Genomic DNA, 19,687 nt, shown 5'->3' on the forward strand with positions numbered 1-19,687 from the left:
TTTGAACACATATTTTGCAAGGTATCAACACAGTTACTTACCTATCGCTGCTAAATAAATCATGACCTAGATTTGGTTGGCAATGGAGAAAACTGACAACATACTTTCTTTGAACCCATATCTATTAAAAAGGAACCTCCAAATGCAAGTATAGAGTGCTGTTCAATGTCGAAAACAAAACTTTCAAGCCTACTTAGTGAAGTATTTAGTAAAGCCCACCAAACATGCAGTAGTTGAACCTTCTTAAGGGCTTTGACAAAATCCACATTCTCACAAAAGTTTAATATGTGATCAATACAGAAAAACTGTGGGAGATCAACTTAGTTTCAGTGGCGTCACCGCTCTATAAAATGATATATCACCTGAAGTGTGCTATTTCTAATTGACGTCACAGCATCTTTGAAGAAGACATTCAACCACACAGAGAGAGAAAAAAGACAACTTTCACCAAATGACATAAGATGTGGCTTTACTATAAGTATCTTCATGCCTCATCACCCTCTTTCTTCCTTCCTTCATTCCTTCCTTCCTTCCCTCCTCCAAAATAACACTGATAAAAAACAATTTGCATGTTTGGCTCCTCATTTTACTGTACAGGCACACACGTTTCCAATTGTTTTTGATGGAGAATAAACATTGCAGTTGCCATGATTTTCCCCTAAAATGACATGTCATTCTTGAGACACCACTAAAGAGAAATGTCTTCAAATATCTAAGTGACGCACACGTTTAGAAATGTCTGAAATGGCAGAGTGCTCTGGTATTTACAGTGAGGCGGCTATGCCCTGAACGCAACATCAAGAAGTGTGTATGTGATACAGTCGGGTTCCTGAACACAACATCTCTCCTACTACTGTCATTCCCAAAGCAACAAATGAAAGAGAAAGAAGATGCGTTCACAGAAACATCATAAACTGTTCATTTTCAAACATTTTCGGTAGCTGAGAGTGAAAAGTTTTGATTACTGAGAAGTTTCACTCTCTTTCACACCTGACGGACACTGCTCACTTCCAACACTAGTCAAATAAATCCACATATAATTAAGTTCAGCCTGAGAAACTTGAACAATTTGTAGCCTTTGAAGTGGAGAAGTTGTGTGAGGAGCAGCCTCCACCATGTAGCTGTGGTATGGCTGGTTACAGGATCGCTGCCGTGGCCTGAGATTAGTCTCAGCTCGGGCCTGTGAGCCAGGAAAATGGCTTGGCGAAGCAACAAGCTGTTTACTCCACTTAAAGCTTATAAGTCTGGTCAACATTTCAAGTAAACACTTATTTTAACGGAGAACTTAAACAAAGCGACGTAAGGACGGCTACACCCAAAGCACCGCGGCACAGCTTTTTTTCTCCTCCGTGGGGGAGTTAGCTGGAAATAGTCTCTGAAACTAACTTCACGATGAATCACTCCTACTCACCCGGAGCTGCTGGTTATTATCAGGGAAAACTTGCGCGTTTATTGACCCGACTAGAGAGCCATTTAGCCGGATAGTCGATTACTTCCAGCGGCTGCTAAGTCTTTGAAAGTCTTCACTCCAAGTTTTTCCAGTCGTCGGTCAGAGGAGAGTTTCCTCGGTGGGTGTTATTATCATGGGCGGGGGAGAGAAGTCGAGCAGGGAGTTCCTGTCCCTCAAACAGGGAAACTCAACAGGAAACTCTGCTCTGAGCTGCGGTGCTGGCCTCCTCCACTAGGGCAGGGAAAGCTGAAGTCACAGGAATGTACAGTAGGAGCGTGCCCGGAGGTTATGGAGGGTGAATAGTGCCCAAAAAGAAAAAAAACTACCCCCATCCATCAAACACAGCGTGACATGTGACATCATGGATTTATCCTCTATGGAATTTTTTTTAATTAAAAAAAATTCAAGATGGTTGTTTTTAGTAATCTAAAAACCCGAAAACAATTTGAAGAATTTTTTACATATATACCTAAATCATCCAATCAGAGGACTATAGGGATGGTACCTTGAACTTAATCAAAGCATATGCATCACAAGTCAGACCACCATTAAAAAGATTAGAAAGATACAAAATGATACATTATAACAATGCCCATAAATCTTATGCATCCATGTAACCACAAAGTGCTCCAAAGGTGAAAAATAGAAAAAAGAACAAGTGAATTAATAGCAATCATTCTGATATATCATGAATCTTGCAGCAATATCAACCATATTAAATCCATTCTATAAAAAAAAGCAACAGGGAAGGTAAATAAGGGACAAAAGTCTCAATTTAAGAGAAAAAAAAATTTCAATGTCATTATATATTAATAATAGGATGTACAATCGCATAAATACATGGCATAATTAAGGTCATGAATGCCAATTTGTCAGTAAATATATACAGTAACATACATATCATTTAAATAGTAAAAGACACATTGTAGATGCTAGGGATAAAATAGTAATAATAAATGCATATATAAAAAACACTGTAAGGGATATGACAAATACATGAATGCATGACATGGGAAGACTAGTTCATGATTTATTGTTAATACCCAGCTCAAGAATACACCAGCTGGGTGTACATTTTGTATTTGTGTTGTCGTTTGAAATGACATTTGCACCATTTTTTAAACCAAAAGTAAGACTGAATGCTCCTGAAAATGTCAAATGGTGTAACCACAAAAGAATGATTAATATGTATGTGTATTTAAGTGTACTAAAATTACTTAATTAAAAAAAAAAAATTAAATGATTCCTGATTTACATGATTATCCATATTAAATTTAATATTTAAAACAATGGTTTTCCATTACTTTTATTTAATATAAAAATAGTTATAATCTAAGATAATGCCAAACTAGTTGATATGGTGTTTTATTGAGAATTTAGTGTTTTAGAGTTACACCACTTAGACATGTTTGCCATAATCCTTCAATATATTCTCTCAAAATGGATTAAAAGCAGAAATTAAAAGATGCAAAGTATTTATACGTTTATTTTCAAAATTTAACCCCTTTAAATTTGACTAAACCGTATGAACACAAACAAACATAATTGACCCATTTCTCTTATAAATATAGCATACCATGTGGTTGACCTTTCAGAAAAATATTCAAATCAGAGACAAGTTATAACATTACAGCAATTACGTTCATCAAGTAGCCTAATAACCAAAATAGTAGGGTTTTTCTTTTCATCGCTACCACCAATTACTGGGTGATATGATAAGATTTATTATTATATTTTGATAATGATAATAATAATAATAATAAAACACTGAAAATGCTACAACATTAATAACATAGAACACAGAACACAAATAAGAATAAGAATAAATGCCTTCCTGAAGAGATAGGTTTTTGGGCCTTTTTTTTAAAGAGTTGAGGCTCTGTGCTGCCCTCAGATGTTTGGGAAGGCTGTTCCACAAGTGTGGTGCAGCAGAGCAGAAGGCTCAATTCCCCATCGTGCAAATTGTTGCAATTTTTGAATTTATGAACTAGTTGATTAAGTTAATCTCGGTGTAGACCTGCTCTATGTGTAAAGTGCCTTGAGATGACTTTTGTTGTGATTTGGCGCTATATAAATAAAGATTGATTGATTGAATCTAGATAATTCATTTATCCGATCTATACAATTCAACTTTTTTAGCAGTTGTTGGAGCCATTTTCGCTTTGACCATACAGGTGTGAAGCTTGGAGCACAGGAAATCACACAAACACAGGAACTCCAAATGCCATACTGATGATGCAGGGCCTTCTTGGTGCCTGTGAGGCAACAGTGCTAACCATTGTGCCTAACCACATATTTATCAAAACTATCACAACTGAAATAAGATAAATAAGAACAGAATAAGTCTAATCTCTCTCCTTTTCCAGACATAAGTAAACATTATCTGGAATGAGACAATTCTGTTGTGTACATTTACCTAAGGTTATCTATTCGATTTAAGCCATACAGCAACACAGGTTGTGCAATGAGGCATTGTAATTCGTGACTATTAAAAGTCATCAGGTGGGCGTTGCCTGGAAAGGTCACATTTAAAAAGCCTTAAATCACAGCTTACAGTGGGCTGCTGCATGAGAATGACCACATTTTGTCAGTGTCCCGTGCATTCTGCAATACCTCAAATGTTGGTTGCCCTGAATCACAACGTCAGGAGAAATGATCCTCAGTGTGCTGATGACAAGCAATTTTGTTAGGCCCTTTGATAGGAACCATTGGTAGCCTGCCATCTCCCACTTACAGCAGAGACAACTAAGTTCCGATTATAATAGACTGAATTCCTCCTGGCACAAAGCGTTTGACTTTAATTTGTAAAGAAAAGGCATTATGCACATTTTAGGACATTTTGGATAGGCCTGCCAATGGATGTTTATTAAACTTTTAATTCAAATTTTCACTTGCAAAAGTAAACTGTTAATCATAATAAATACATTTTACTTGTTGGTTGGAAAATAACCAGTGTAACAGAGCTGTAATAATACTTGCAGTCAAAACTTCACTGTTCAATAAATAACAATAAAGACCCTTACTTACATTAGCATACTTATGCAGTGTGCATACTGTATATGTATTATATTATGCCTTAGTATATTAGTATATTATGCCTTGCCTATCCAATTCAACTTAAATAATTAAATAAACTATATAATTGAATAAACTAGTTGATTACACTCTCAATACTATTAATAAACCATTATCATAAAGCAAGGTTGATTATGTTAAATATGACATACACACTTACATCATAGCGTAAGATTTATTGTGCTTCACATATAACACATTATTAACATTATCAACATGACAGCTTATAAAAAAAGTCCTTTACAAAAAGTACAATTTGTTCAATATTTACAGTAAGCTGATGCGTAGTGCTGTGTGTTTACAAGCAGCTTGTTTAACTACGGCCCTAAAAAGACACATATTGTCCTCTGACACCACGCAGTCCAAGTCCGTCTCCGACAGTCTGATCGCACAGTGACATCATATGTCGCACATCATCATGGGACAATGACAGCAGTCAGAGAACAGAGATGATAATGAGGTAGAGGAACAAACGGCGGAGTTCAGTCCAACCGCGCCAAAGCGGACACATTCCTCAGCACTGCTCGAACCCCGCCATCAGAGAGAGCGCCAGAGACTCCACTGTGAAGGAAAAGCAAAGAAAAAACTCATTACCTCCATGTTAACCAATCATATGATTAGAAAAAGTTCAAAAATCTGTAATAATTCAAGCAAGAATCAGTGTTTTACTTACAATGAGGAAAGGAGCCGCGACATACAGCTTTATTGAGTATCGTGACGAGGAACATGTGACAGTTTTTGAAATCTGACTCCATTTTATCTATGGACTCAATCCTGTAATCAAAAGATAAACACAGTATTTAGTCACAGAAGGTTTGCCAAGACAGCTTTGATACATAGTTTTTTTTAATTTTTTTTATAATGAGACACTTTTTAAATTGCTTGGAATAAAACAAACATCATGAACACCTTGTCATCTGTACACAACTTCACAAATATACTGACATTATATATATAAATGTGTGTGTACCTTTATTTCTTAAAGAGAAAAATATAATATACACTATAAATTAAAGCTTGTTACTTCTCTTCTGTCTACATGAATGCTCTTACTTCCAGGCTCCAAATCCGGCTTGCCATCGGTCTGAGAAGATGAGGACTAGATTGAGAACCTTCATTATTGCCTCCTTCACAAAACTGACCTGAGAGAACACAAGAGGAGAGGACGACAGCAGATAAATGAACTGCCCGCTCCCACACTACTACCCGAACAGGGAGTAAGGTAACATTACAAGATTTCACAGATCAGTGAAGTGAGGTTTTACCTTCTCCCTCAGTAGGCAGCGGTCATGAATAGTTGCTAAATATCTGTAATGGATCTTGATCAGCTGGTCCAGGTCCTTCGCTTCCTGTACTTGGTGCTGAAACTCCAGTCCCGTGCTGTGCAGAATCTGCCAAGAGACAGCACAGACAAGTAAAAGATGATATAATAGTTCAATTTAAAGGCAGTTCAGTGCATAAATTCCTCTATAATTAAATAATAATAAATGCCTCTAACCATTTTCCAAAGCATATCATCTACTTCGAGATTATTTTTCTACCTTCCAGACAATTGCTGTTTTCTGTTAATTCTCACATCTGCTGAAAATCAACTGCAGACTTGAAACTTGCTTCTAAAGAGCTCGATACAAATTTGGTCGTTTCTTGTTTTTAGCAAGTTGACGTTTGACAGTTTAATCAGAAATCTTGTGAATTGGAATGTCCTTAAATCCACCACAATGATGAATTTTAAAAACTGTCTCATTTTACAAGCATTGACCTTAAAGTCAGAATAATATACTTTGGAAACTGATGATAATGTAAAAAAAATAGGAAAAGCACAGGTGTAAATATTGAAATGGATGATGGCTGAATTGCATGTAGCTGCTTCAGTTTCAGGATCCTGGTGTTACACATGCTGGATAACAGTCACACTGTCATGGCTTACTGGGACACTTAAATATTAACAGATCCATTGTTCATGTTATTAGTAACACCTGTGCTTTTCTTGCCATGAAAAGTCAAAATGTCCATTGCTCGTCTCACCCTGGTCACGATGTAGTTGTGAAGGCTGTTGACAAAGTGCATCAGTTTGACTCGCAGCAGACACATCCTGTGAATCTGCTGATTGATCTGCTCTTTGACTTTTACTTCCTCAGCCAAAGCACCCTCAAGTTTCTTAGTGATGTTCATGAACTCTGTGAAAATTAAACATATTTTAGATATTAGAGAAAACTAGCAGTATCAATGCGGTAAAAGGGGAAATTCTCTGCATACTGAAGATATTCATGCGTCATAAACAACTGACATGTTTTTATACATATCACTGAATTGAGCCCTATTTTGGAGAATGCATTAAAATATATGCTGCTTTTTAAGTGCCATACTAACTACATGGCAAGCGTAGTGTGAGCAGCACATCAGCAGAGCATGTAGCAGCGGCAAGTGCTCTGTCTGTGTGGAGTTCAGGTACAATGTTGAGCATGGGTCACCCGCGTTTTAGAAGCAGTCGTAGCTCAATATACACAACTGTAGTGGCGCATGCAAAATGTGAGGAAAATAGACTTGAAGCATAAATGTATGCTTAGGTTGAAAAGACGCCTGCGAGACGCAGCTGACACGCGACTTGCACACGGCCGGTGCAGACAGCTGCATAAATTAAAACAGAAGCATATATGTTGCGTGTGGTGTGCGTGTAAAAACACATCTGACCACTTGCTGTGTAGACACGTGGTAAGTCATACCATTGAATCGAAGCGTGTCCAGACTATATTTGGCCCATTTGATCTGCAGCAGGAGGAGAAACACCTGATTGTATATCTTCTGACACTCTGAGCTGATCACAATGTCAACAGGCCAGGGAACCTATGAGGAAAAATAAGTCACTGTCAGCTCAGCATTTTAAAAAATTCTTAATAAAATCTAAACAAACACATTCATGGTGTCTACCTTGTAACTGAGGGTAAGCACTTCTAGATTATTTACAGGGTGTTTTTTCCTTGCAGGGTCGATGGTCTCCAAGAAGATCGACAATCTGAGAAAATGTGAAAAAACAGTGAAAAAATACCCACGTTTTTAATAAAACACATTCATCTTTTTTTTTTTAATCAATTGAATTCTTCACACGCAAATACATGCAGTACCTGCCGCTGTCCTCAGGGTGGCGCTGTCCTACTGCCTCCTGCAGCTGAACGTTGAGAAAAGACAGCTGCTGCCAGCTCTCCTTCTCCTGCACCTTTTCAAAGATGGCCGTGTAAAAGTCATACATGGTGTCTCCGGCTTCCAGCAGGAAATAGTTCCTCATAGCTTGGAGGTATTCCAGCAGCCTGCGGAGACATCAAGGAGCTCAAATTCTCTATACGCAGCAACAAAAAAAAAGTCATTACTTAATATTAATGTTCAATTATGTAACCCCTGAATGTGATGCTTACTTGTAGTCTTTTTTCAAAGTCTTCATGAGGTTCCCGCAGCATTCGATGTACCTCCTCTCGATGTGCGGGTAGAGGCAGGAGCGCAGGGTGAGCTCAAACGTCTGGCAGGTGACGGACTGAGAGGAGCGGTCCACGATGACATCACCTCCTGAGAAGCGCTCGTGGAAGTCCCTCTGCTCCAAGTAGAGTCTGAAAGAAAACACAGATCACTTCAGATTTTATCCATGTAGGTCTGACATAAAAAATAAATAATCCCTTTGAAAATCTTATCATCTTTAGACAGTGCCTTTTGTGAGATTATGAAAGCAGCAGCTGCAAAAAGGCATTATATAATGTTTTCTTTTTTTTTTAAATTACAAATTTATGACATGAAATGAATGTTTTATTCTTGAGTTGTGGACTACAAAAGTGTTTTTTGTTTTAAAATTCTGGCGTTTCATTATACATCCATGTTTACTTCTATCACCAGCAGTGGAGTCTTGATATTTAAACGTGGACATTCACCTCAAAGATTGGTAGTAAAACTTCAGGATTTTAAAGTTTGTATTGGTATGTCAGTAGGTATTCTGGCATCTTGTTAGCCAATATTCAGTGTGTTGAGATTACTGCTCACCTGGCAAAGTTGATGGCCAACAGTGGATCATTGACGTGATCGACCTCCAGATGCTGCGCGATGATGGACTGCATCTTTATGAGGCTCCTCTCTGTGGCCTGCCGCTCAGTCACTGTGTCGGTTGGAGATGAATCTTGGCTGCAGAGGCGTGACTGCACTGACTCCAGGAACAGCGCGTATAAACTCTTCCTCTCTGCATCTGCAATGTAATATGTTGGCATTTTTTAAGATTTTCATTTTGCAGACTCCTAAAAACTGTTCCAAGTGTAATAAGGTACAGTAACGCTTGCAGGGATAACACTGACCTCTGGAGGATCTCTCCGACTGCTCCTCATCCTTACAGTCCAGGTTTTTGAGCAGCTGCATGGACTTCCCGGCCATGATGATCTGCTTGAGGACAGGCTTGAGGAAGGACACCATGGTGAGCTGCCTGTTGCTGGAGCCCTGATCGCCTCCGGAGCTCCCACTGGCCGCGTCGTTCAGCTTCTCCTCGTTGTCCACCGTCTCAGACACGCTGTACAGGGTGTAGGTGGCGTACCAGAAGTCCCTGTGGTTCACTGGGACATCCTTGTTCCTACGCAATAAATTCAGCCAATCAAATGTCATTTATTGTAGCATAGCTGCCAAAATGTTAGGTTTATAGGTCATGTTGGAATTGATGTTTTGTGGTCTTTGGGGTGCAAACCTTTGGATGATGAACTCTTTGGCAGGATCAAACAGGTGGCCGTGAACTATCCATTCATCCACAATCTCCAGATATGGTCTGACTGTCTCTGTCCACAGTGAAAACAATAAGGCCACCTACAATAAGAGAAAAGGACACACAGGAATGATCACCTTAACATCCAAGAACTCTTCCTTGTGTGGAAACCTGCTGAGCTAAGCAACTCACAGCTTGCTCTGAAGCTTCCCCAACGCTGTCATACTCAATGATGGCCTTGTACAGAGTGTTGAGCAAGTGAGAGGCCCGCACAACGTTCGGGGTCTCCGGTGGGACTTCAGCGACCCCGGTGCAAAAGACTTTGTGCAGCACTTTGATCTGTGCCAGGTGAGGGCTGAGCCGCTCCAGGACCCCAGACAGAGTCACCGTCTCATCTGCAAAAGAGGACGAATCGTCAAATACCAGCTGATGTAAGAGACAAACCGAACACCACTAATTACTAATGACTGGGGAAACTAAATGGAATTCAGCCATCATTCATTCTAGCATGTACACCAGTGTTTCTCATACTCTGACGTGTCAAAATGTCTTCCTATTGTATTAATTATTAATAAGCCAAAAGCCATAAACACACTGTAAAAGTTGTTTCTTGTTCACTAGTGACTGCATGAAACTCTCCACCACCTTATTAAAAATCCACTACATGCTGATCACTACATGATAATAGCTGCATATGCTTCTTGGGTTATTTAACTTTTTCTATGCATTATATTTGAGATTTCTTTTACATTTGGATTGATACACCGGCAACGATATCGCAATACATTCTTTTAACTGGACTTTGAAACTGTCTGACTTTCTATCATTTCAGCCATCTGTCAGTTTATGGCACTGACAAGATCACGCATACATTACATGCTGATGTGTGTGTTAAAAAGGTTAAGATTCTACGTACTATGTCACGAGTTGTGCCATATATTTCACCAGATCACCTGTGTTGTTATACCAACATCTTAAGTTAGAATTACTGTGAATGTAGAGTTTTACTATCTTACCAAATGGTTTTTGGATCTCATAAACATACTTATACTTGCCATTGCATATCAGCTCTCTCTCAATTGTAGTCAGCTCCTCTTTGAAGCTGGTGAAGTACTTGTTGAGGGCCCAGACAAAGGCCTGGTAGGTCCTGAAGGGAGGCTCGGAACCCTTTTTGGAGCCGTGGGAGGAACCGGAGCCTGGTGGGCACGGTTCCGAGTTATACCCCGTCACCTCGTCTATGAACCTCTGCAGCCTGAACACGGCCTGCCCGTAAACAGCAATATGCTCCAGAACAGAGCGCAGACAGTTCTGCAATACAGAGGGAGAAAGATTGCTTCCTTCAGCAAACAGAGGACACGTTTTTAAAAAAATATAAGACAAGGAATTTTCTGATTTTTAACTTACGCTGGTCAGATGAGTTACAACCACGTTATTCCTTACTGACACTTTTCCATCATGATGTTGGAATATAAAGTGTTTCTTAACCCCAGACAGAAGCCTGCAACATAATCACAACAGCTCAAATGAATGACAACAAAACATAATTATGTTAACATCAGCGTGTAAAGAACAAGATAATTTCCTTTATAATCCAACAATGACTCAAATGTTGACACCATCCCATCATTACATCTTACCACAGTGTCTCCCGTATTACTTGGGACTCTGTGACAAAGGCTTTTTCTTCTGGTAGATACAATGGATCAGTGTTGTACAAGTGCTGATCCCTGTAGAGAGAAACACAGAGCATTAATGTCTTTATGTTCATTTAAAATCATACTCATTCATAAATAACTTCAAGTAAACCCTTCTAGTTTATAAAGATAAACTATTAGTCTGAGCTGCTATAAACTTGTTTGAAAAAACAATGTTACTATCAATTAAATATTTATTTTATAAATGATATTTTGTTATTTATGGAATGTGCATTTTGTGATATTTTTTCCCTTTCTCTTAAACTGTTAAATCAGCAACAAGTCAACAAATCATCATTAAAAGTGCAGCATCATGGTCATTTTTATTATATTTTTAAAGCAATTTTTATATTTTATGGAACCTGCATCTGTACTACAACTTTTATGAAAATACTGGATATTGGTTATGAGCTCTAAAAGTTCAAAAATATATATTTTTTATTAAAATATTGTGAGCATCTTCTCCTAATATTACAGCTTTGTTTTATAATAGTTGTTCCCTTATAATTACTGTAACTGTGATTTATGACGTTATTCCTATAATATTACTTTTTTCTCATTGTTATCATCTTAATATTCTTTTTTTTTCTACTGACGTGACTTTTTCATTCAAAACTATCACATTTTCACATTTTAATTCTTAAAACTTGTGATTTAGTTTGAAAGCGTTACCTTACAACTGTGTCTTAAAGTGAAGTACGTACAAGTGCTGGAGTCTTACCACACATTGAGCAAGTTGGAGTGTAAATGCAAGCTGTGAGGAAAACGAGGAGCGTGAGGCACCCAGTATGGTGTCACTACATGTTGTTCAAGCCAGGCTCGGGCATCAGGCTCCCCCACTGTATGATACACAAACTGGAATTATTCTCACTTTCAACAACAGAGCGGACAAACAAACACATAGTGACTTGCCTCAGTCATTTGTGTATTTCAACTTATTGCATTGTTATTATTATTATTATTATTTATAAGGATTTCATGATTTGAAGTTACATTCTCTATTAAATACAATTTGATTGGTTCGCACCCGTCCATGCCACTGCAACTGTTTTATTAGTGTGGTCCTGGTCTTCCTGGGGGGTTCTGTCCAACTGGATCCCAGAGTCCTCCCTGCTGATTGGCTGTTGGCTGTCCTCATCCTCACTCTCCTCCTCAGACCATTCCTAAAAATTACATACCACTTGATATTTCATAAATTACATTAAAAATACATTCATCAGGCATCCAAAAGGACATTTTTAGAGCACAAATATCTTGAATAGTAGGTTGGTTCTGATTTACTCACAGGGGTATCTGGATATGGTCCCATGTCTATGTCCTCACCCTCCATCAGATATTGGGCCCAGTCAAAGTTGTCCTCTTGTTCTGCAGAGAAACAAGTGGAAAAAATACATTTAAACAGGTGAGCGTTTCAACACGATTCTTCAACATTAAACATGAAACTAAACATTTTGGAAACGTTGGCTCACCGGCTTCCTTCACCCTGGGTCTCTCGGTGAAGTTTGTGTTGGAGGGCGACTCCGACAAGGAGAGGAGCAGGGACAGTATGCTGTGGTGCACATCAGTCTGCGAAAATAGATAAAGCCAAAAGGAAACATGAACCACAAAGAAAAGTATCAAGTACTGCAAGGATCAGTTAGTTTATTGATCGAAAGAAAATTAATCGTCAACTATTTGATAATCGTTCCAGTCTTTTAAAAAAAAATAATAATAATTCTCTGTTATTGGATAGTTGGTGGCAGAGAGGCTGACAAGAAACAAGAGGAGAGAGAGAAAGGGGTATTACAAAGGTCTCTTGCCAAACTCAAAGCAGGGACGTTGAAAGTATACAGCATGCGCTGTAACCACTCGACTACCAGAGTGCTCTCATTTAAATCATTGTTTGGCAGCTTCTCAAGTGTAAGGATTTAAAGCTTTATGTGACATATGTGATAGTAATCTTTGGACTGTAGTCATTTGAGGAAGTCACCTTGAGCTCTAAGAAAACATAGAAGGCATATTTCATTATTTTCTGACATTTTATAGATAAAACAATTAATCAATAATGAAAATAACTGTTAGTCGCAGGCTCACAGCCCTGAAAGTATCTATTGGGTATTGTTTCTTTAGAGTGGTTTTACTTAATGGACCCTCACTCTATTAATGAGTCCATTTTCTGTGCCATACCTTTGTTCCATCTGTAAGAGATAACGGTGAGTTCAGGAACTCGTCAGTGAGCCTCAACCAGCTTTCTGCTTTACTTAAGTCTGAGTGGACCATGAGCTTTTCATAGATTCTGAAAAACACAGCAGATTAGGCATGAGAGTGGCATCTGAAACACTTATATTGTATATTTGGGTTGAGGAAATGGCTAAATCAATCAAGATGAACAAACTTGTGGGGGCTTAATCCATGTTGTTCTTTACTTTTCTGTCATGGAATAATCTTTCATTCAAATATACATTCATATTGCAGCCATGGTACAGCATGAAGAGTATCAGGTAATGCAGCAGGACACTTTCTGAGAGGACCCTAATAGACCCCTTGTATTACAAAATAACACTTCCACTTCTGCAAAAGACAGTGCCAGAGCAACAAGCACCACACACTCACCCAGTTATACTGCGTTGGATTTTATGGCTGTCTGCGTCCAGGAAACGATGAAACCTGACAAGATATCACATTATTAGCTTCCTAGCATCACCATTTGAGGTAAACACTGGGTTACAAGTTAGCAGACGACAAGCTAGCTCCCAATCCTGTCAGTGACTAACATTCACTCACTTGAAATTTGACCAGGCGAATTTCAATGCCAGCTGAAAGTTCTGGTCCTCCTCATCCTCAATCCCGCTGACACACCGGATCAACGTCTTGATTTCTTTCTCTGTCTCCTTTTCGAAGGTGCTCCAGTAAGCCATACTGATGTTGACAGTGCTGCTGCTGTTAGCTTGATGTTAGCTGCATGTAGCTGTCTTTCTGTTAAGGCTTGGTACACAACTAGTTGAGGCTAAAGTGCTAACACGAGTAAGAAAATGTTAGCTAAATGTGCTTTGTTGTAAATGGTAGGAAAGCTGTAGTTATCTCTTCATTGATTCATCCAGCTAATGCCGCGCTGCTGCGCTTGACTCCCACAACAGAGGAGTGCGCACGCGCGACTTCAAATTCGATTTAAGAAGAGTTTTTAAATTAATTTTCTTTGGAAATTCCACTTATTCAGCCAATAAGTTTCATATTTAGTTATAACTACAAAATACTACCGAAATACGACGCTGAGGTTAGCTTCAAATTCGGGGTTAAGGGCAAAGTTATAGGAAACATAAATTATATTTAGCGGCTTATTCTCCGTTTTTTCATCACTTACACTAATGAAAAAGTGTTAAACGTCGTAGCAAAGCTTTTACTACGATGTTTAACAAGTGTAAGTGTAAACATATATATACATGTATATATATGAGAAACAATAATCTGCAGTTTACTTCAGCGTCGTTACTGAAACGTTATTTCATTCGGGAGCACTGGGTGTAACACTTCTCCCATAATGCAATACGGTCGGTTACGGGAAGTGGTGTCTGTTGGTGCCTCTCTCCTTCAAAGGCTCTCTGATGTTGAGATTTAACGGTGCTCCTCTTCACGCGGCATCACACTTTTCTTCTGAGTGTTGTCACAGAAATAGATGAAAGCTACGTATTTAATAACGCTTCTGTAGCACTTATTTTATCAAGCAGCGTTAACAGGCGGCGTTTTCTACGAACCAGAAGGAGAACTAATGTTATTTAGTCTTTAATGGGCGTGGCTAACACCCCCTCCTCTCACATAACTTTACAGTCGCCGCCGCGGTACTCCACACATCGCTGCGCCGACTCTTCACCAGCAGCTAGCCTGCCCCCCCTCACACGGCAAAAGGAAATGAAGAGGAGGCTACATAAGAAATACTTAATTTTGATATTAGCATATTCAGGTTTACTTCTTCTAATCCCTTATGTGTTAGATTACCGGGACAAATCCGCTCAACACGGTAAACAAGGACTGCCGCAGCAACAGCCCAGATGCCCAGATCTGGAGAACACAGTGGCTCTGCTGTGGGACGCCGGCTACAAACTCAACGGCAGCAGCGACGGGGCGGAGTACGCCGTCAACAGGAGCCAGTCTCGGATACACATCTACCTGCATGCCACCTGGAGGACGGGCTCGTCTTTTTTGGGGGAGCTGTTTAACCAGCACCCCGATGTTTTCTACCTGTATGAGCCGATGTGGCACATATGGCAGGCTCTGTACCCGGGGGACGCGGGCAGTCTGCAGGGCGCAGTGCGGGACATGATGAACGCCCTGTACCGCTGCGACTTCTCCGTCCTCAAACTTTACGCAGGCTCGCAAAACATCACCACGTCGTTCATCTTCGGCTGGAAGATGAACAAGGTGATATGCTCGGAGCCGCTGTGTGAAGCGCACAAGCGACACGAGATCGGGCTGGTGAAAGAGGACCAGTGCGCAAAGTGCCAAAAGAGAGACATCAGGGATCTGGAAAGGGAGTGTAAAAAGTACAAGGTGGTGGTGATCAAAGGAGTCCGCGTTTTGGACCTGAGCACGCTGGTTCCTTTGATGAAAGACCCGGCGATAAACCTCCAAATCATTCAGCTCTTCAGAGATCCGAGGGCCGTGCACAACTCGCGGCTGAAATCCAAGCAGGCCCTGGTGAAGGAGAGCATCCAGGTGCTGAGGAGTAAGAAGCAGAATGACAAGTACAAGCGCCTGCTGGTGCCGAGCAACAGGGTGAACCGGGCGGAGAGCTACGTCTCCAGCGCCATGGAGCTCATCTGTGACAACTGGCTGAGTGACATGATGCTGGTGGTGAACTCTCCACCTTGGGTAAAGAGGAACTACCTCCGGATTCGTTACGAGGACTTAGTCCTGCACCCCATGGAGGAGCTCCAGAGGCTGTTCCGTTTCTCCAACCTCTCCAGCTCCCCTGCTTTGGAGAGGTTTGCGCTGAACATGACGCACGGCCATGGTTACTCCTCAGACAAGCCCTTCTTGATATCATCCAGGGACGCGAAAGAGGCCATATACGCCTGGAGGGAGCGACTCAATGTTGAGCAGATAAATCAGGTGGAGGCCTACTGCAGCGAAGTCATGAGACACCTGGGGTATGAGAAGAACAGCGTGGACAAAACCACATGAGGATGCGCCATGAAGAATCATTGGGTTAAGGTATGTGACATCACACTAAATGAGCGTTAAGTCAAGAGTGTTTTTTTTTGTTTAACTGTGAATGTGTAACTCTGCTGCAAATGCTCATCTCGTTTTCTGAACATGTACCCCGCCAGTACAGGATGTTTGTGGTTTAACAGAAACCATCCAGCAAGCTCCATGCCTGCTGCTGTGTATACTGAGGCTGATCCTTGACCTTTGACCTCCCTTTTGAATGAGGCGAATTGAAAGCAGAGTCCATACAGGGATCAGTAGAGTATCACATTCTTATTCATTTAACTCTGCAGGATCAGGCGGGCAGTGGGGATTTGATGGATTTAAAGACCCCTCTACACTCATAAATGAATCATCACTATTTTTGTATGTGTGAGTTTCACTGTGCTAGATCTATGTATGTATGTAGGTTACAGAGTTTAACAATAGAGGGCTTTTCTGTTTGAGCTGCAATTTCTCTCTCTTTATCATCAATTTTGAGTCGTAATGGAGATTTAAGCTTAAAAGCAGGATTTTGTGACATCACAAGTCAAGGTTCAAAATGTGCACATACACATAACTGCAACTAACTTTTTTGGTTTGTCCTGAGACACATCTGGAGGGGGTCTTTGATCGAATTAGATCGAGTCTGTGACAAAATATATCTGTTGCTTGTGTCCATTTGCTCATTACTTTCCCCATTGCAGCCCCTCCTCGTGTGATCTGTTATATCGGACTCTGCTCTTATGTTGTAGATAACAGCTGTGTCGGATCCTCATAATCTATTAATATGTCACTTTGTTGCTGTCACCCATCAAAATCTGGCTTCGCTTTCCCTTTTCATACTAGGCAATGAATCACACTTTACAGATTTAACACGTAAAAACCACAACCGCACACTAACGTTGAGGTTAAATGAACATAATGTATTTGGGTGCTCTAAAAGATCAATAATACAAGTGACACCACTGTGACTGATTTTTTTTTGGGGGGGGGGGCTATCAGAGCGGGACAGTCAGAAATATTTCTCCCCCCTTAATGAGTGACTGATCTGCTGTTTTTAATAGAGGCCTCATTGTTTTCTCCCTGGCATTGCCGGCTCCTCTCATGGATAGCGGGGGGTGCTGGCAGAGAGTCACTGGGCCTCAGACTGCGCCGTCGAGAAGGGGATCATTGTGCGCGGCTGTCCGTGACGGCATAGAGCTCCCAGGGTTACCAGCAGCCTGTCACCGCCAGCTCTCACAAGCAGACCCTTTAGGGCTGTGTGGCCTGCAAGCCGTCAAAGTACGGAGCAAGACACAGGGTGGTGGCAGCGGGTGCCCCTTGTCTCACTGACTCTAGCCCGTAGCATTGCTCTATCAGTAGTGTTATTAATAGAGCTCACCAGCATTATTAATCCTGTGGAATGCTTGAGCTTGTCCTCATGCTTCCAGTATCTGTTTCTGTGTACACTTTGGTCATAACTTCAGGCTTTAATTTTAATGCTCAGCTGACTTTTTTTTTCTCTCTCTCTCTCTCTCTCTCTCCCTCTCTCTCTCTCTCTCTTTCAGGGGCCTGGTATTCAAGGCGGAGGGCAAAAAAAGGCGGAATAACAACGTGAGCAGCTGGAATATGGTCCACTGGGAGGTGTGAGCACGGCCTTCTCGGGTTGTTTTCCCTCAGCCGAGCCCAGGTCAATGAACTGGAGAGAAGCCGAGTGGAAAGAGCAGCCAGTCAGAGACAGATGAATTTGAAACGAGGAGCCGACAGCTTTTTTTCTTCTTCTTTTTTTTACAGTGTAGCCTGCTCAACGCCAGTGAGGTCTATACAGATAGAGAGAACACGGGGAGGAGAAATAAACAAGAAGAGAGAGACAGAGAGATGAGGCTGGTGTGTGTGCTGCCACCGTGCTCACCACCCTCTCTATCCTTCCGTCCTTTTAGTAGCACTAATCCCTCCACAAATCCCCTGCAGGCGAGGGCCATAAAAAGCCAGAGATGGGTCCTTCTTGGGAGACAACTGGCACCGTACAGGATGGCAGTGTCAGGTCGTAGCTCTCACCTGCCCGACTTATTATCCGTCCAGCCTATGAATAAGCGCGGCAGTAATCGCGAACATTACTGATACTTAACTGCATTTGGCTCACTAACAATGCTAATGTAGAACTTTTGAAAGGAGAAATTACAGTATTTTCTTTAAAAGAGGCCTGACTGAGGAGCTATTGTCCCCCCCCCACCAACCCCACCCCACCCCCGGCCCCTCAGGAATCTGGACAGCTGCAGCGCCCCACTGACAAAACACTCACATGGGTGTGAAATTTTCAAGTATCCCACGGGCGCGTGTTGGAAAGCTGTCTCCGTCCTCTGCCAACGAACTTTTTAGCAAGTTTTCAGCACAGATGGTACTGATTTATTTTATCTGCCATTTTTATTGTTTTTTAGTTGTTTTTTTGTCTAAAATATTGTTAAAATGCTGTGATATCTCTCCGCTTAAGGATGGGCTGAGGAGGGGTAAAATGTTTACCAGCATCCATGTGTTCAACTTTAGAAGTTGGTTCATATTTGTTGTGGGTGGAATACCTGAAGAAGTTCTCTTGTTAAAGAAGGAAATAACGTTTAGACTTATTTAAACTGACAATAAAGAGTTAGTGAAAACTAGAGAAGCCTGTCTTGAAGGAAGTGAGTGTGATTGCTTGATCAGAAATGAATGCATCAAACCGTACGTGTTATCATAACAAGCTTATGCACAGTAAGTTACAGATACAATGGTAGCGAATGGTCCGCCACAGATTATAATGTATTATGTAAATGATAATTACTCATGCACTGTACATCTCATCATAATGAGCTTATGTACAGTTGACCAGGGGGTGATGATGATCAGCTGATATTTGAATGGACTCTATGCAGGTCCTGAGTTTGAAATGTTATGGGATTGATGAATGGGTCTCCATATTTCTACAGGATAAGTCCACAGGTTTTCAAGTGAGTTTTAAAACAGCAGTCAGGTGTATGAAATGAACAGTGAAATAAGTTTTTCCTCCCTGTAATCCTTCCTCCTGTTCATACTGGCTATTTAAAGATCTTCTTCATAATGCACTTTTAATGTAAGTGATGGGGGATAAAATTCACAGTCCTCCTTTTAGCAAAAATGTATTTAAAGGCTTTAGCCAACAGAATTAGATGGTATCCTCCATAGTTACAGCCTTTTTAGTAAAGAAAAATCAGATGTAGTGGAAATAGATTAACAAAGAGCGACTTTGGCACAAAAATGAATGTTATGTTAAAGATATCTACTTGATTTGACTCATTTGCACAGAAAGGAGGGCTGAAATCCACAGCCCTCCTTTCTGTGCAAATGAGTCATCACTTAAATTCATTCTGACAGGATCTTCTAATTGTCAGTATGAAAATGAGGAATGATTACAGCATGAAACAACTATTTCCATGATCATTTGGGCACCTGACTGTTGTTTTAACACACACTTGAAAAATTGTGAACCCATCTTTTAAATGCCAGATATAACCTTAATCTTTACATGTCATCATAATGAAATCATGTACACAGAGTTGATCAGCTGGCAATAATAATCATTTAAAAATATCA

At 40.5% G+C, this 19,687-nt stretch overlaps 3 protein-coding genes across 3 annotated transcripts in view; 1 reads left to right on the forward strand and 2 right to left on the reverse strand.

Annotated features, from left to right (window-relative positions):
• The window catches only part of cyfip1 (cytoplasmic FMR1 interacting protein 1), a 28,763-nt gene extending 27,013 nt beyond the window's left edge, over nucleotides 1-1,750 (reverse strand). Inside the window, exon 1 of the mRNA XM_062424969.1 lies at nucleotides 1,412-1,750. The gene's annotated coding sequence lies outside the window, so the exon portion shown is untranslated. The remainder of the gene's footprint in view (nucleotides 1-1,411) is intronic.
• Nucleotides 1,751-4,686: 2,936 nt separating this feature from the next.
• Nucleotides 4,687-14,050, reverse strand: tubgcp5 (tubulin gamma complex component 5). The gene is made up of 23 exons (XM_062424013.1): nucleotides 13,706-14,050; nucleotides 13,535-13,588; nucleotides 13,109-13,217; nucleotides 12,412-12,508; nucleotides 12,228-12,307; nucleotides 11,970-12,105; nucleotides 11,664-11,781; nucleotides 10,886-10,975; nucleotides 10,653-10,746; nucleotides 10,304-10,556; nucleotides 9,441-9,643; nucleotides 9,234-9,349; nucleotides 8,854-9,122; nucleotides 8,549-8,747; nucleotides 7,936-8,124; nucleotides 7,648-7,830; nucleotides 7,454-7,538; nucleotides 7,249-7,369; nucleotides 6,551-6,702; nucleotides 5,791-5,916; nucleotides 5,579-5,667; nucleotides 5,199-5,299; nucleotides 4,687-5,086 (listed from the first exon to the last, which is right to left on the reverse strand). The coding sequence occupies exons 1-23, from the start codon at nucleotides 13,837-13,839 to the stop codon at nucleotides 5,040-5,042; spliced, it is 3,045 nt and encodes a 1,014-aa protein (XP_062279997.1). The 5' UTR covers nucleotides 13,840-14,050; the 3' UTR covers nucleotides 4,687-5,039.
• A 745-nt stretch (nucleotides 14,051-14,795) lies between these two features.
• On the forward strand, nucleotides 14,796-18,732 carry chst7 (carbohydrate (N-acetylglucosamine 6-O) sulfotransferase 7). The gene is made up of 2 exons (XM_062424173.1): nucleotides 14,796-16,129; nucleotides 17,653-18,732. The coding sequence occupies exon 1, from the start codon at nucleotides 14,828-14,830 to the stop codon at nucleotides 16,097-16,099; it is 1,272 nt and encodes a 423-aa protein (XP_062280157.1). The 5' UTR covers nucleotides 14,796-14,827; the 3' UTR covers nucleotides 16,100-16,129; nucleotides 17,653-18,732.
• The last annotated feature ends 955 nt before the right edge of the window (nucleotides 18,733-19,687 follow it).

The sequence above is a fragment of the Scomber scombrus genome, chromosome 8, assembly GCF_963691925.1.
Source record: "Scomber scombrus chromosome 8, fScoSco1.1, whole genome shotgun sequence".
Taxonomy (NCBI): Eukaryota; Metazoa; Chordata; class Actinopteri; order Scombriformes; family Scombridae; genus Scomber; species Scomber scombrus.